We start from the raw sequence: 14,610 nt of genomic DNA on the forward strand, positions 1-14,610 counted from the left end.
ACCCGACTTTTGTCGTTTTTGAAAAGAAAACAACTCACTGCTGTTCTTTGTTCTTCTTTTAACAAAGAAATGTCATCAAGTTCTGATAAAACTCACGCTTTAGCAGCATCCACGCTAATCTCTTCCTCCATAACTGCACCAGCCTCTTGTTGCTGCTTGTTTACGTCACGACTCTGCCGTGCCTGAAAGTACTGCCCCTCGTCGCTGATTGGTCCTGTCACTTTCTAACCGATGGACTCACCAGTGAGAAACAAGGAAACGGGCGTATCCATCTGCTTTGTAAGGTTAGTCCAGGTCCTGGTTCTTTGCTCTCCTGATGTGTTGGTGTTATGCTGACTCAACAGAAATTAAATGTCAGAATTTGAAGTTCTTGCATTTTGTGCTAAATCGACATGATTTAATCACACTCAACCTTAAAACGTGAATTTATTATGTAGAAATGACGAGCTATTTTAGAAATGTTACAGCCCTCTTTGAGATAACTTAAATACTTCATGTCAACAAAACATAAATATATTTTATAGGGAACAAGGGACAAATTTATACTGACTTCGTTAAAAAAAATTAAACCAAATAAATGCATTTATCTTCAGTTAAAAGAAAGAATATTTATAAAGTAAATAATTCCTTTTTTTCATTGTTTGAGTGTAGGAGAGATTCTGCAGACGACAGCTGTTGGCCGGGTTCTTCATGACACTGTTGAAGAAAACTCAGATTCAATCTGGACTAGAGTTCACCTAAAGGACTGTGGGAGACTCCATGGTCAAGAGGAAGAAAGTTCTTTGGTCTGATGAGACCAGAATGGAGCTTTGAGACCATCAGACAAGACGCCAAACATTGACATCAGCACAAACACACCATCCCCACTGTGGAGCACGCTGGTGGCAGCATCATGCTGTGGGGATGCTTCTCAGCAGACGGCCAATCCATAAAGATGACAAGGAGAATGTTCTGGAGTGGCCGAGTCAAAGCCCGGACCTCAATCCAATAGAGGATTAGTGTCTGGACTTTAAAGGTCTGTTCAGTCCTGATCCCTGATCATCCTGACAGAGCTTGAGCAGTTTATCAAAGAAGAATGGAGTAAAATTCCAGAGTCCAGATGTTTGATCCTGACTGAGACCTATCCACACAGACTCAGAGCTGAGACTGCAGACTAGAAGGAGGAATATTTATGCACTCACTTATTCTACATTAACTAATTTTTATTTGTAGAAATCTGTTTTCACTTTGACATTAAAGAGATTTATTTGTCATTTTTTTGTTTTGAAAAAAAAGCAAAATTTTATTGACTATGACTGATTTATAAAGTCAAAGACACTTTTAAGGGCAGTGTAAATATAAAAATAATATGATTTTTGGTCCATGTTGCCCAGCCTTAGAAGCCCGTCTGTTCCTGTATAAATATTGTAGTTTTCTTATATTGCAGTATATATATTTTTCGGTTAAATGTATTTTTGCATGCTGGTGAATATAAACAGAAATCAGCTGTTAGACTGGGGCTGGCATTAAAACGCCACAGTCTAATTTATAGCCCTCATGATGGGCGCTCATAAAGGCAGTGATGGGCTGATGGAGGAGGAGCGGGTGGGGCCTGAATGTGTTCACACAGAGGGGGGCAGACGGTGCTCACTGACCGGGGATCTGCTGCTTCCAGCCCGCATGTCTGACCCAGAGGTCCGCCTGCTGCTGCCTGGAGCTAACTGCACCCAGTCCCCAGATATCTGACAGATGGATGCTGCGCTCTCATGAAGGAGGACCATGAAAACATCGCCTGATTTCTTCTTCTTTGGCGTTTTCGCTCATAGCCTATTTATTATGATGGGAGGCAGCGGCGGCTTGGCCCTTTCTTTATTATAGGAACCAGATCTCCGCGGTTAGCTATGTGAACAGCAGATCGCCCAATCCTTCTCGTTTCGCGATCCTGACGAATAATTATGAACAACGCGCAAGATATGTCGCCCGATTTCGTGTTGATGCGCCTGGTTTCCGCCGCCGAGGATGATCGGCTGGACGCGGAGAACGGGAATCTGCCGCCGGGAGGAGTGGTGCCAGGGCTGGGGAAGGAGGTCCTGGGGTTGGATATAAGCCGAGATCCGACGGCGGGCCTGGAGCATCCCAGCAGCCGGCTGAACAAAGCCCAGCCGAGCGGGGAGGGCACGGCTGCACCTGACAGCGGGGGCACGGAGAGCCGAGCCCCGCTGTCCGCGCCTCCTCCCCCGCAGAGCTCCATGGAGGCCCCGGGCTTCGAGCTACGGCCTCAGCTGCTCGTCTTCTCCAACATAATGCGGAACGGAGAGGGGATTTTAGACTTAGAGGGTCTGAACGAGGGCAGGGATGCTCTGGGTCTGGAGCAGGGTTCAGGCTCCACCATCAACAACAACACGGTGAGCTCCAGAGACATCCAGCAGAAGCACGGCCATCCGGCGGGCTCCGGGAGCGGGGACAGCCAGGTGAGAGCCCGGGGAAGTTAACCTCGTTTTAGGGCTGATTCACACTTTAAATCTAGATTTTAACTGGATCATCAGGAGGTAATTTCTGTCCTCTGTTAGAATAGCAGTGGTTCTTCACTGGTCCAGACCTTGGACCTTCAACCAGAGGCAGTTTTACCATCAGGGAAGTTAGGCAGTAGCCTGGGTCTCATGCTCCAAGTTGCTTTCAGAAATATTCATTATAGGTGAGCATCAAATAGGAGGAATCACCCCCAGTCATTAAGATGTGTATTTAAATGTCAATAAGGGGAAAAGAGGGAATAAAAAAACTCAGAATGATCCAAAATAGTCCCTGGTGATGACCCCTACCTCCAACAACAAGGTCCAAAGTAACACTGGGCGGTTAATCTGCATTTAGATTCAATCACAATATGACCCACTGCGTTTTTTAGATTACAAAGGTGCAATATGTCTTTAACCTGAAATGTTTGTCATAATACCAGTTCAATACAATAGTTTGTTTGCAGCAGAGATGTTATATTCAACATTACATGGCATATCAAGTGTAACCCAAGTCTTTTATTTTGAAACAACATTTAGTTGTACAAATGCAGAGATAATTGGACAATATGAATTTCTTCTATTAGGATTACTCTTCAGCAGCTGTTCTTAGCTGGTCCAGACTTTGGACCAACAACCACCGGAGGTTTTACCATCAGGCTATCGCCCTCGTCTCATGCTCCAGTGGTCTCAAGATAAACTCATTATAGGTGGCGTATTATGGGAGTTTTAGCTCCAAAATTATCAGTGATTGAGACATGCATTTTGAATATCAATAAGAGGACAAGAGTGAAACAAATTGCATCAAAATTGTCCAAATATTCCCTGGTGAGGACCCCTCATCCCTGAAGGTTCCAAGCCATTCAAAAGGCCCAAAAATGTCTTCATAGTCAGAAAATATGACTTTAATTTCACAAGCACCTTCGCCCTGAACATTTCTATCTTATATATGTTTTAATGGAGATCTTAGAGAATCACAGACAGCTGTATGTGTGAGGCACTTTTAGGACAGGTGACGTCTGCCATGTACCTCTAAATTAGGACTGTTTATTGTTGCAGATGCTGTATATGTGGTGCCTGTCTGAATACAAAAGGCTGATGGAGTTAATGTAGATGTAGGCTGTTCCCTCTGTTCGTTTGTAACCTCTGTCGACCCTCAAAGAAAGACTGCACGGCTGAAATGCGCACACAAGACTCTTCAGAGTTGGCGTTGTCGGCAGGATTTGAACCTCTACAGGGAACGTCAGTGGATTTCCATCCTGCCGACAACGCCGATCCCAAACATCAGAGCACATTTCAGCCATGCATGGTCAATTCTACTTCTTGTTTTAAATTGAGGACTCACATGGACTTTCTGGAGTAAACAGAAGTAGGAGATGAAAAGCTTTTTTTCTTTTTCGCTAATACACCTTATGAGGTTTTTATTGAACTGAGTCCTCAATTCAAAATAAGTCAACAGTAGAAATAGGTGGACTGGGCAGTTTTGGTTTGTATTCGTTATAGAGGGCTCAACAGTGTAATTCTAAAAGTAGAAATCCCATTTATTTTTGTCCATAGCAGATTAAATTATTAATCAAATTGTCAGAAATATTCAAGTTAGACTCACCACAAGCTACCTGAGTGTTAAACAACAGTATATGCTCTTGTAGAAGACAAACATTCATGAGATATACTTCTGTATAAGAAAGAGTTTATTTGTGATCTCTGCCTAAAATACTACAATACCCATGATCCTAGAGTGTGACAGCAACGTATCTGATTGGTACAGTCTCCGGTAACCATGGAAATGTCTACCATGTCTTTGGATGATGACCGTTGGCTGGTGATGACGTCCATTCATGTTGCTATAGTATGAAGTGAAAAATAATTAAACTACAATAGTATTAAGTCAGTTTTGTTTAAAAATTAAAACCTACAATAAAGATAAGTGTTGATAAAAGGTACCAATGTGGTTTTAAAGCTTTGCAAACTAACCTAAACAATTAACAAAATAGATAGCAATGGATTGTGGGATAGGTAGTTCCTTCCTCCTTGTAAAGAAATATGTCTTGTTCCTTTGCCTTTCTCTGTTTTCAGACGCCACCAACATTTTTGCGCCAAACCAAATGTTTTATAGTCATGAGTTTTCAGTTAGCTGGTTAGCTTGGTTCATGCATTCATGCTAAGAGTTGTAGTAAGAATTTTGAGAAATGTTTGCGGGGGATTTGAATGGAAAAAATTGTCTTCTGGAACCAGCGGTGCCAAAAAAAAAAAAAAAAAATGGGCGGGAACTGTTGAGCTCGATTGTTGGATTTGATGACATCATCCTCAAAGGCGGCGGATGTAATTTTATTAAAACTTCAGAGGATGACATCATCTTCAAAGGTAACATCATCTTCAAAGGTAACATCATCTTCAAAGGCAATGGACAGAGTGTTTAAGAAACTTAAAAGGATAACATCATCTTTCTAAACCTATAAAGGTGACATCATCATTAAAGGCAGAGGATGAAATTTAAAAAAAAATCAAAGGGTAACATAATCCTCAAAGGCTGACATCATCTTCAAAGGATGAAGTCATCTTCAAAGGATGAAGTCATCTTCAAAGGCAGTGGATGGAGTGTTTTAGAGACTTCAAAGGATGATGTCATCTTTCTTAAACCTATAAAGGTGACATCATCATTAAAGGAAAAGAACAAAATGTTGGTGAAGCTGGGGATGTTGGGGCCTGTAGCCGGCCATTTTTGCCATATAGTGGCCATAGTTGTCAACTTTTGAGAAAGTGGGTGGAACAAGCTCATCACTTGTTCCACCCACTTCCAAAAGTTACCAACAAAGAACAGTCAACATAATGGAAAGATGGTTGTTGTTAATATGTTCTAATAATGATAGATATAATATGGTGGGTTTTTTTTTTAATAACTTATCTGTTTTAGTGTGAAGGAGGATACCAGTTTGATTTCTGATGCTCTTCTAAGAGCTGACGAGGTACTCTCGGCTAGTTGGGTATTAATATTTCACATTAGGGTCTCTCCTGTAGTTTTCTGGCTTTGGCACCTAGAAAGAGACGCTTCTAAATATTCAGTTCACTCACTGTGATTCATTTTATCTACAAGGGGAAGGGCCTCTTTTTGGTCTTTCCACAAATCGCAACCCAACTGTCCAAAAATGTTTAGCCATTCAAGTGTTTTTAATGAAAAATATTGTATACATGTTTAAAGCACATCATTACAGAAGCCCTGGGAGGACGAGCATGCATACATTTTATTCTGCTCCATTTCCTCTGATAACATGAATTTTGGTTGTTTTCTTTAGATCTAGAGAAATCAGCACATTATCATGGAAAGACAAAGTTTGCTATCCCAGTATAAAGAGAAAATGAGTGGAGAGCTTGAACAAAATTTACATTTTGTGTAAAATTAGGAAAAAAACCCATTGGATGCATGTGCATTGGGGGCTTCCATACATCATAGACTTTCAGCATTATTTTTTCCCAGGCACACATTTGTGACCCATTTTTGGGTCCTGACCCACCTTTTGAGAACCACTCCTTTATAATAACACTCTGAAACTACTAGTTAAAATATCATTTCTTTTATCTGATTTATAAACACATTTAAATTGTTGATTAATCAGTTAATTAATACTTAATGGGTTCATCATTATTTGTTGTATTCATTTTTGTTTATATGAGCGTCTTTAAGTAGATCAATCAAGAATTTGCAGATATAAATTCTACAAAAATGGTACTTTAGGTAAAAGAGATAATGAATATGCTTGAGATAAATGCATTTCCTTGATGCTAATAACTGCTTATATAGGGATATCTTGAAAAGAACACATTAAGCATGCATTTATTTTACTATTATCACAGGAAAGTAAGAAATTTTTGAGTACAAATGCACTAAATATCCTCTTTATGACAGTATAAGTGCACCTATAATTCAGTTAAGTATGTGTATTTTCTACTTGGGCACGCAGGGAGCTGCAGAGCTGTGCCACCGCCATCGTCTCATCACCACCCCGCCTGAGTGGCCCTTATTGTCAGAGAGGTCCAACCCTCTCACCGTGATGGAGTCAAAGTGGAGCTCGGCCACCAGGGACCGTGAAGGAGCCGTGTTCGAGCTGGCCCGCCGCTTCGGGGAGCTGGGGGTCGGTGCGGTCCCAAAGATGCTGTTCAAAGCAGGAGAGCTCCCGCAGTGTTCATGTAGGGGGGCGCACGGCGGGGAGCCTGAGGACGACCCCACAGAGACCAGCGACGCTCTGCTGGTGCTGGAGGGCCTCGGCAGCGGGGACGTAGATGGCCTGGGCATGGACGAGGAGTGCCCAGAGGGGGAGGCGGAGGACGAGAGCGGACGCAGGGAGTTTTTACTAAACAGGAAAAGGGAAATAGTTCAGAAGATGTCCGGAGCCTTCTCCATCAGCAGCTTCCAGGCAGAGCTGAGGCGGCAGGTGGAGGTGATGACTCCAGCCGCTGCAGGAGCACAGGTGTGCAGCCTCCATGGGAACTTAACCAGCCAGCTCTCACAGGTAAGGCTGGGTGATATGGAATCAAACTCTGAACGTTAATAAGCCATTTAAGTCTGGATAATTTTTCTGTAAAGAACTGATAAATATCATAAACACATATATAATATACTGAGTTATATGTAAACAATAATATATAAATGAATAATATTTGAAACTGAGTTTTCACTTAATAGTTTGGTCCAGTTCAGTTTGGTGTTTTAGCAGTTTTTTGCATTTTCTTCGTCAAAAGTTGGGAAAAATAACTGATCTGTACTGTCCAGCTTTTTTAGCATTGTTCTTCTTCTTTTTTTGCTACCGTAACCTCACTAAGCAGATGATCTGCCAAACTGTCATCAGGCAAATCCATCTTGAAAAGCTCCAATCCACAATGTTAGACCAGTCAGTGTTGTTTAAGGAGGAGGAGGGAGCTACAGCTAGGGTCAAGTTGTACTGCGAGCCACCAGAGAAGGGATTAGCTTGGATGTAGTAATGGGGGAGAACAGGGTTGGTTGTCACACTTTTCACTCATCATCAAAACATCTTTCAGTAGTCATTCCTAAATTTAATTGAAGCTTAAGGAGTTGGCCTGAAATGTATATCCCTCTTATCTCCCAACATATTGAAACAAAGAGGTAATTAACGATCAAAGACAGTCTGACACATTGTGACAACCAACCCCATCACAGGGATGGTTGTCACACACTATGGGTTGTTTGTCATGATGTTGTTTTAATGGGAAAAATCTTAAAAGGCAGAACTAAATTTGAAACTGTAGTTGGATTTACAATTTGAAAAAATAACATAATTAATGTATCTTAACACAAAATGAGCAAGGAACATGAGTAGGAACATCTTTAGGCCAGCTTATAGGCCTACAGCAACATAAACAACAAAACAACAACAATGAAAGCCTACTTAACTAGGCCACACATTAACTTTCTGAGTCACAGTGACAGCAAATGAAGGGCCCACTCACTCCAACTAAGCAGAGCTTGTGTGCACACTAGCTGCACATCCAACATTTTCCTAATACTCCCCGAACAGCAGTGACAAAAAACCCTAAAGAGAATGTGACAACCAACCCCAAAGAGAATGTGATGACCAACCCCAAAGAGAATGTGATGACTAACCGCAAAGATAATGTGACGACTATCCCCAAAGAGAATGTCACAATTAACCCCAAAGAGAATGGGACAACCAACCCCAAAAAAGGTGATGACCAACCCCAAAATAATGTGACAACCAACACCAAAGAGAATGTAATGACCAACCAAAAACGAAATGTGACGAGCAACCTTAAAGAGAATGTGACAGCCAACCCCAAACAGAACGTGATGACCAACTTCAAAGAGAATGTGACGACCAACGCCGAAGAGAATGTGACAACCAACCCCAAAGAGAATGCGACAGCCAACCCCAAAGATAATGTGACAGCCAACCCCAAAGAGAACGTGACGAACAACACCAAAGAGAATGTGACAGCCAACCCCAAAGATAATGTGACAACCAACCCCAAAGAGAATGTGACAACCAACCCCAAAGATAATGTCAAGCGTCAAGGCTAACAACCGTTTAACAACTAGTTAGCTAGTTAACAACAATCTACACTAAAGCTTTCCCTTCACACTTTTTAGGGGCAACAATTGTTCTAACTCCATTTTGTAAGAGCTTACAAGAAAAATACTGAGGAGCTAAATATTTACAATTTGACATGAAAAAGACAACTCCTCTCACCTCACATTCATGTTTGGTGGTAACAAACCATTACTGTCCTGGGTCGGACCACTAAACTTAGCTGAAAGTAACTCTGGGCTGCGAGGTGGTTGTGAGCCAGGAGGCTAGTGCTAATGATAATATTAGATGGCTTCTTGGGGTGGAACATTCTTAGGGTCTTTCAGGGGCCCGTTAATGGCCACGTCTGCACTGCTGATGTCTTTCTTTTGTCCACCACTGTTCACAGGTAAACTCCAGGGATACGGAGGTCGTCTCCCATATTTCAAACATGTCACCTGCACCCACACCAGCCCAGAGCACACCAGGGACAACCACCCCCAACCTGAGTCAGGCATCCACACCCAGGAGACGGCCGGAGCGGTGCGCCAGCGCGCCGCGGACTCCCACAGGCTGGACTTCCTGTGGACACAAGACACTAAAAGTTCCCGGAAAGTCCAAAAAGGGATTAAAGATCCGTCTGAGCAAACTGTTCCGGACTAAGAGCTGCAGCGGCTCCAATCACCTGCTGGACAAGAGGCCGTCTGTGACGTACTCGGTGTCGTCTGCCGGGAGTCTGGTGGACATGGCGAGCAGCGCGGGAGCTGAGCCGGACACCGACAGGTGAGCATCCTCACGATGTCACGTTCTTATTTCACACTTTCATTAAGGAAGAGGATGCAGGACATTACTGGTATAACGTCAAAGTGATTAATTAAGTTTAGATTCCAGTTCTGATTTAAGCTCCCATCATCATGAAAACAAGATAATCAGGATCAAATGATTACTTATGTTTATCGTCTTTTTACTCACAATTCTCTGCCTCTCGCAGTGACAGTAACATTAATGTAGTCCTCCTAGTGGCCAGAGTTGCCCTCCTGACTTTAAAGTCTGCTGTGAGGACTGAAGTTCTAGCTCTGAGCAGTCCTCAGCTCAAAACCAGAAGTAGTGTTGAGAAGGAGGCTGCAGAGCTGGGCCTTAGCAGAGCTGGTCTTTACTCACTGGAAATGTTGAGTGTGGAGGTTTCCATGTTATAGAGAAAAGTTGAACTGACAACCCATGGCAGCCTTCATGAAAAGACACGTCCCATTACATTTATAAAAATAAAAAATCTTTCTGTCTTCGAAAGTTTGGGAAATATTAAAGCTACTGCACCGTAAGACAGAACAGTAAAAGGTTGTTTAAAAATAAGTTGTGTTAACTCAAAAATCCAAATCAGTAATTTCAGCTCTATTTTTCTGATCTGCAAAACTTTCCCTTGGTGCCTTTGGGCAGAGACACTTTTGCACCATGAGTGAAGACACCCACACAGTTGGAGAAGTTCCAACTATGGGGTGAAACTTCAACATAGAAAGAATGACTGTGTTTACATGGACTTGATTATCCTGATTTCTATTGGGTTTTAAGTATCCCTGTTTCTCTGTGTGCATGTAGAAATGGGGATATTACAGTATCCCGGTTTTGAGAAACCTGGTTTTGCTACCTGGAGAACTCCAAAAGAAACCGGGATACTGTGCCATATATACACAGTATCCTGTTTTCTGGCTGCTGTAGACTTCCTGCGCAGGTGCGAATTTGATTTAATTTAATTTAACTATACAAATACTGCGTCTGTGTGGCGGAGGAACAGCTGATTTGCTCTGCCCAGAGAGAGTGGCAGCTTAGCATGGTGTCTGCAGCAGATCAGTCTGTGAACTGACGGCAGTTTTGTGTCAAAACGCCCTCATATTTACATAAAACGTGAAGCAAACAGTTTAATTTTTCAGCAATGAGTGAAACGTGAGCATAGTTACTCTGGGGACAGAGAATGACCACTCATGCCATGAGTTACCAGGAATTAGGGCTCTGTGAGTTAAAGATGGAAAGACGGCACTCGGTAATCATCCTGCACAGTTTGTCAACGCTTCCCAGTCCAGTAATTTAGAAACGATGATTCTTCCGGTGTACTTTTCAAATCTAAAGCTTAACCCTTTCTCAAGGCCCACTTTGAGCTGCCCCCGTTTTCACCGATTTTTATTTTGAAGTTTTTTCCAGGACAGTTATTTAGTGAAGTTAGTCATCTGCAAGTTGCTTTGCTCTTTCTTGACGTCTCTGCCAAACTTTTATGTTGTTTAATAATACTAATTCTAATCCCCTGATAATGATAATAAGTTATAATAAACTTATTCATCTGTGATCTCTCTTTTACTCCTTGCCATCCTCTCAGTCTCTTTTTTTCTGCACATGCTTTATTACCTGTTAGCAAACGTTCTTAATATAAATGAGATTATGTTTTCTCCCGTTGTTGGAATAAGGTTGATTCCATTTCTGCAACACAATGCTGGCATTTAACTGTTTTACCCAAGATAACAGTGATCTAATGTTTCTCCTATTTCAAACTTACCTCGTCTTGTGTTGTAAAATAAAATCATAACCGCACAGATATGATTCAGTGATCAGAAACCGGGATACTAGTTTTCATCGTGTTTATAGGGATATGAATAACCGGGTTTCTCTGTGTGCGTGTACAGGATCCAGAATATGATACAAAGCGGGATGTGACTCATAACCACAATACTCAAGTCCATGTAAACGCAGACAATGATGAACTGAACTATGTGGAAGAGCTCTTCCTAGTTCAAAGTCTATGTTTCAGTCTTTCTTGTAGTAAATCAAATTATCTTTCTTTAGGAGGCAGTTTAATACATATATTTTTTGCAGCAGCTTTACAAGCTTCACCTCCTCCACCCCAGCTGCCTCCTTTATCACGTAAAGCTTGTTTCATCCTCATATTCAGATTCATTCAGATTAATTTAAACTTTTCTACACATGTGTCCTTTCATATGGAGGCTTCTAGCCATGCACTCCCTGGAAAGTCAAAGCATGCTGCTTGGCTAACCCAGAGAGCTTCTTTAGAGCAGAGCCTTCTCTGCCAACTTAAACTGTAGGCTATATCCTTTTAGTATTGAAATGTTTAAATGTATGAATGTAGGTGACAGTATTGATTTATTGCTTGAATTTGTTGAAAAATGCAAAAGTATTTAATATTTAATATTAATTGCATATTAAATCGCAATATCAGGAAAAAATTGCAGTTAGATTATTTTTGCAAATCGATCAACTCTAGTCAAAAAACTTAAATGTAGTAAGTCACAACAAATATTTTTAGTATTTTCAACTTAATTGGTTTTATTAAAAATGTATAACAGAAATGGCCACTTTTATAAATTAATATAGATATTTCAGTGCAAATATTCTACATGTTGCATCTTTAATTCTGCACTTTAAAATCAGGATGGCCAACTCTGGCCACCAAGAGGACCACATTAACGTTACTGTGACTACCACAGGCAGAGAAACGAGAGACGCCTTCAAACAGACGATAAACCTGTGGACAAAACTAACACTATTTCAGACATGCTAGATGCTATGAAGGTACGGGCCCTCGCCCACTGGGTCTGTTTCTACACATCAGCCTAACAAATATCTGCAGAAATCACTCATCATACATCCTTACTTTTGTGTATTTGCCTTATTTCTTTAACCTTCCTGCACTTGAATTTAGCTTTGTTTCTTCAGTATTCAGAGGTTTACTTACCTCTGCTTTACCTCTTGTTTGTTTGATTGTTTGTTTGTTTACAATGAAAAACCCATAAACTTATCAGTATTGGTTGAAGTTAGATATTTGCAAAAAATCAACTATGGTGCATTTATATATTAGACAAAAACAATATTGTATGGATGACATGTTCATGTCTATGGAAAGGCAGAGATCTCTAAATCAGCAGTAAAATATCTTAAATACATGTAAATACTGGAACGTTTGAATGGCTTTCCTAACTTTTTTGTGATATCTGCATTAAGTTTCAGGCTCAGACAACAAGAAAGGTCAAAAACAAAGTGGAAAACGCATTGTTTTCCAAGATGTAGGTCAGGATGATGTGGGGAAGTCATGCAGAAAGCCTCAGACGGACCTGATGGGCAGTAAACATTCAATATTTTAAGAGCAGTGACACATTTTGAATCCAGGCGCTGGTAAACACAGTCCAGACGTGTTTGTTTCTTTCTAACATTTCTACTGCGGAGTTTTATTTCTAAAATGTGTAGTAATTATTTTCTACTGGCTTTAATGAACTCTTCCATCTGGCAGACAGGGATTGGTCTAAGATGTCTTCATACAGACTGGATTGTTTGTACTGGAACAACACGTGCTGACATGCATGTAAAACTCCTCTGTTAGCTGATCAGCTGAATTCTGTCAGTAAACTAAAGCAAGACTTTATCTATGGCCTTCCAACTCACTTTTTATCAGCTTTTCTCCCTCCTGCTGTCATGAACATGCTTGTAAAGGACGCGCTGGTGTACTCTTTAGCTAATAAATCTAGTGGGGTGCTGGTAAGACTGGAAAAAAACTGGGGGCCCAGCCTTACCTACATTCAAAAGGCAAGAATGGAACTTTTATAGGCCTTAAAGGATGACATCATCTTTAAAGTCAAGGGGGGAATGTTTTATTGGCCTTAAAGGATGATAATGTCATGAAAGGCAATGATGGAATGTTTAATTTGCCTTAAAGGACAATATTGTCATTAAAGGCAAGGATGGAATGTCTTGTAGGCCTTAAAGGATATCATCAATTTTAAAGTCAAAGATGGAATGTTTTATAGGCCTTAAAGGATTTCATCATCTTTAAAGTCAAGGATGGAATGTTTTATAGGCCTTAAAGGATGTCATCATCTTTAAAGTCAAGGATGGAATGTTTTATTGGCCCTAAAGGTTGACTTCAATTTGAACGGCAAGGATTGAATGTTTTATTGGCCCTAAAGGATGACTTCAATTTTAACGGCAAGGATGGAATGTGGTATTGGCCTTAAAGGATGACTTCATTGTTAAGGGGAAGGATGGAATGTTTTATTATAAGGATGGCATCATCTTTAAAGTTAAGGATAAAATATTAAAAAGTCTTAAAAGATGAAACCATTGTTACAGGCAAGGATGGAATGTTTAAAAGCCTTATACGATGATATCATTGTTAAAGGCAAGGATGGAATGTTTAAAAGCCTAACATGATGACATCATAGCTAAAGGCAAGGTTAGATTTCTTACTGTTCTTAGAGGATGACTTCTTTCTTAAAGGCAAGGGTGGAATGTTTAAAGGCCTTATACAATGACATCATTGTTTAAGGCAAGGATGGAATGTTTAAAGGCCTTATACGATGACATTATTGTTTAAGGCAAGGATGGAATGTTTAAAGGCCTCAAAGGATGATATCATTGTTAAAGGCAAGGATGGAATGTTTAAAAGCCTTAAACGATGACATCATTGCTAAAGGCAAGGATAGATTTCTTATTGTTCTTAGAGAATGACTTCATTCTTAAAGGCAAGGGTGGAATGTTTAAAGGCCTTAAACGATGACCTCATTCTTGAAGGCAAGGATGGAATGTTATATTGGCCTTAAGGGATGGTTATTGATAAGGGCAAGGGTGGAATGTTTTATTGTCCTTAAAGGATGACATCATCTTAAAGTCAAGGATGGAATGACATCATCTCTCTTAAGCCTATCAAAAGTTTTACAGGATGACTGACAGAGAACAGAATGTTTGATGAAGCGTGGAATGTTGGGCCTTTCTTCCTGTCTTTCTTGTCAAACAGTAGGCCAGGCAACTTTTGGAAATGTGAAAGGAACGTGCGAAGCCTCACCAGTTCAAAACTGTCTGTCAACATCTGACCCTTAGCATAACATCTCATTTGACCAGTTGGAACCTTCCTGTCTAGAGCCTACGATAGCCAATAAGGGCCTGGACTGAAGAAGAGAGCCCGCCTCTCTGGTCATGCTACCAGCCCTGACCATATAAGGACTGTCATCCTGCCATGGCAACATGTAAATTTGTAAATAATGTCTTTAGTAATGTTAAGTGAGTGCAGGATGAAATGGAAATTTAAAATT

The 14,610-nt window shown here is 40.9% G+C and overlaps 1 protein-coding gene across 1 annotated transcript in view; it reads left to right on the forward strand.

The window, feature by feature from the left end:
• Window positions 1-1,750: 1,750 nt before the first annotated feature.
• socs7 (suppressor of cytokine signaling 7) overlaps window positions 1,751-14,610 on the forward strand; it is a 39,796-nt gene continuing 26,936 nt past the window's right edge. The window contains exons 1-3 of the mRNA XM_041785893.1: window positions 1,751-2,450; window positions 6,449-6,997; window positions 8,937-9,310. Coding sequence (XP_041641827.1) covers window positions 1,935-2,450; window positions 6,449-6,997; window positions 8,937-9,310 — 1,439 coding nt within the window. The 5' untranslated portion in view covers window positions 1,751-1,934. The remainder of the gene's footprint in view (window positions 2,451-6,448; window positions 6,998-8,936; window positions 9,311-14,610) is intronic.

This window comes from Cheilinus undulatus, linkage group 4, assembly GCF_018320785.1.
Source record: "Cheilinus undulatus linkage group 4, ASM1832078v1, whole genome shotgun sequence".
NCBI lineage: Eukaryota > Metazoa > Chordata > Actinopteri > Labriformes > Labridae > Cheilinus > Cheilinus undulatus.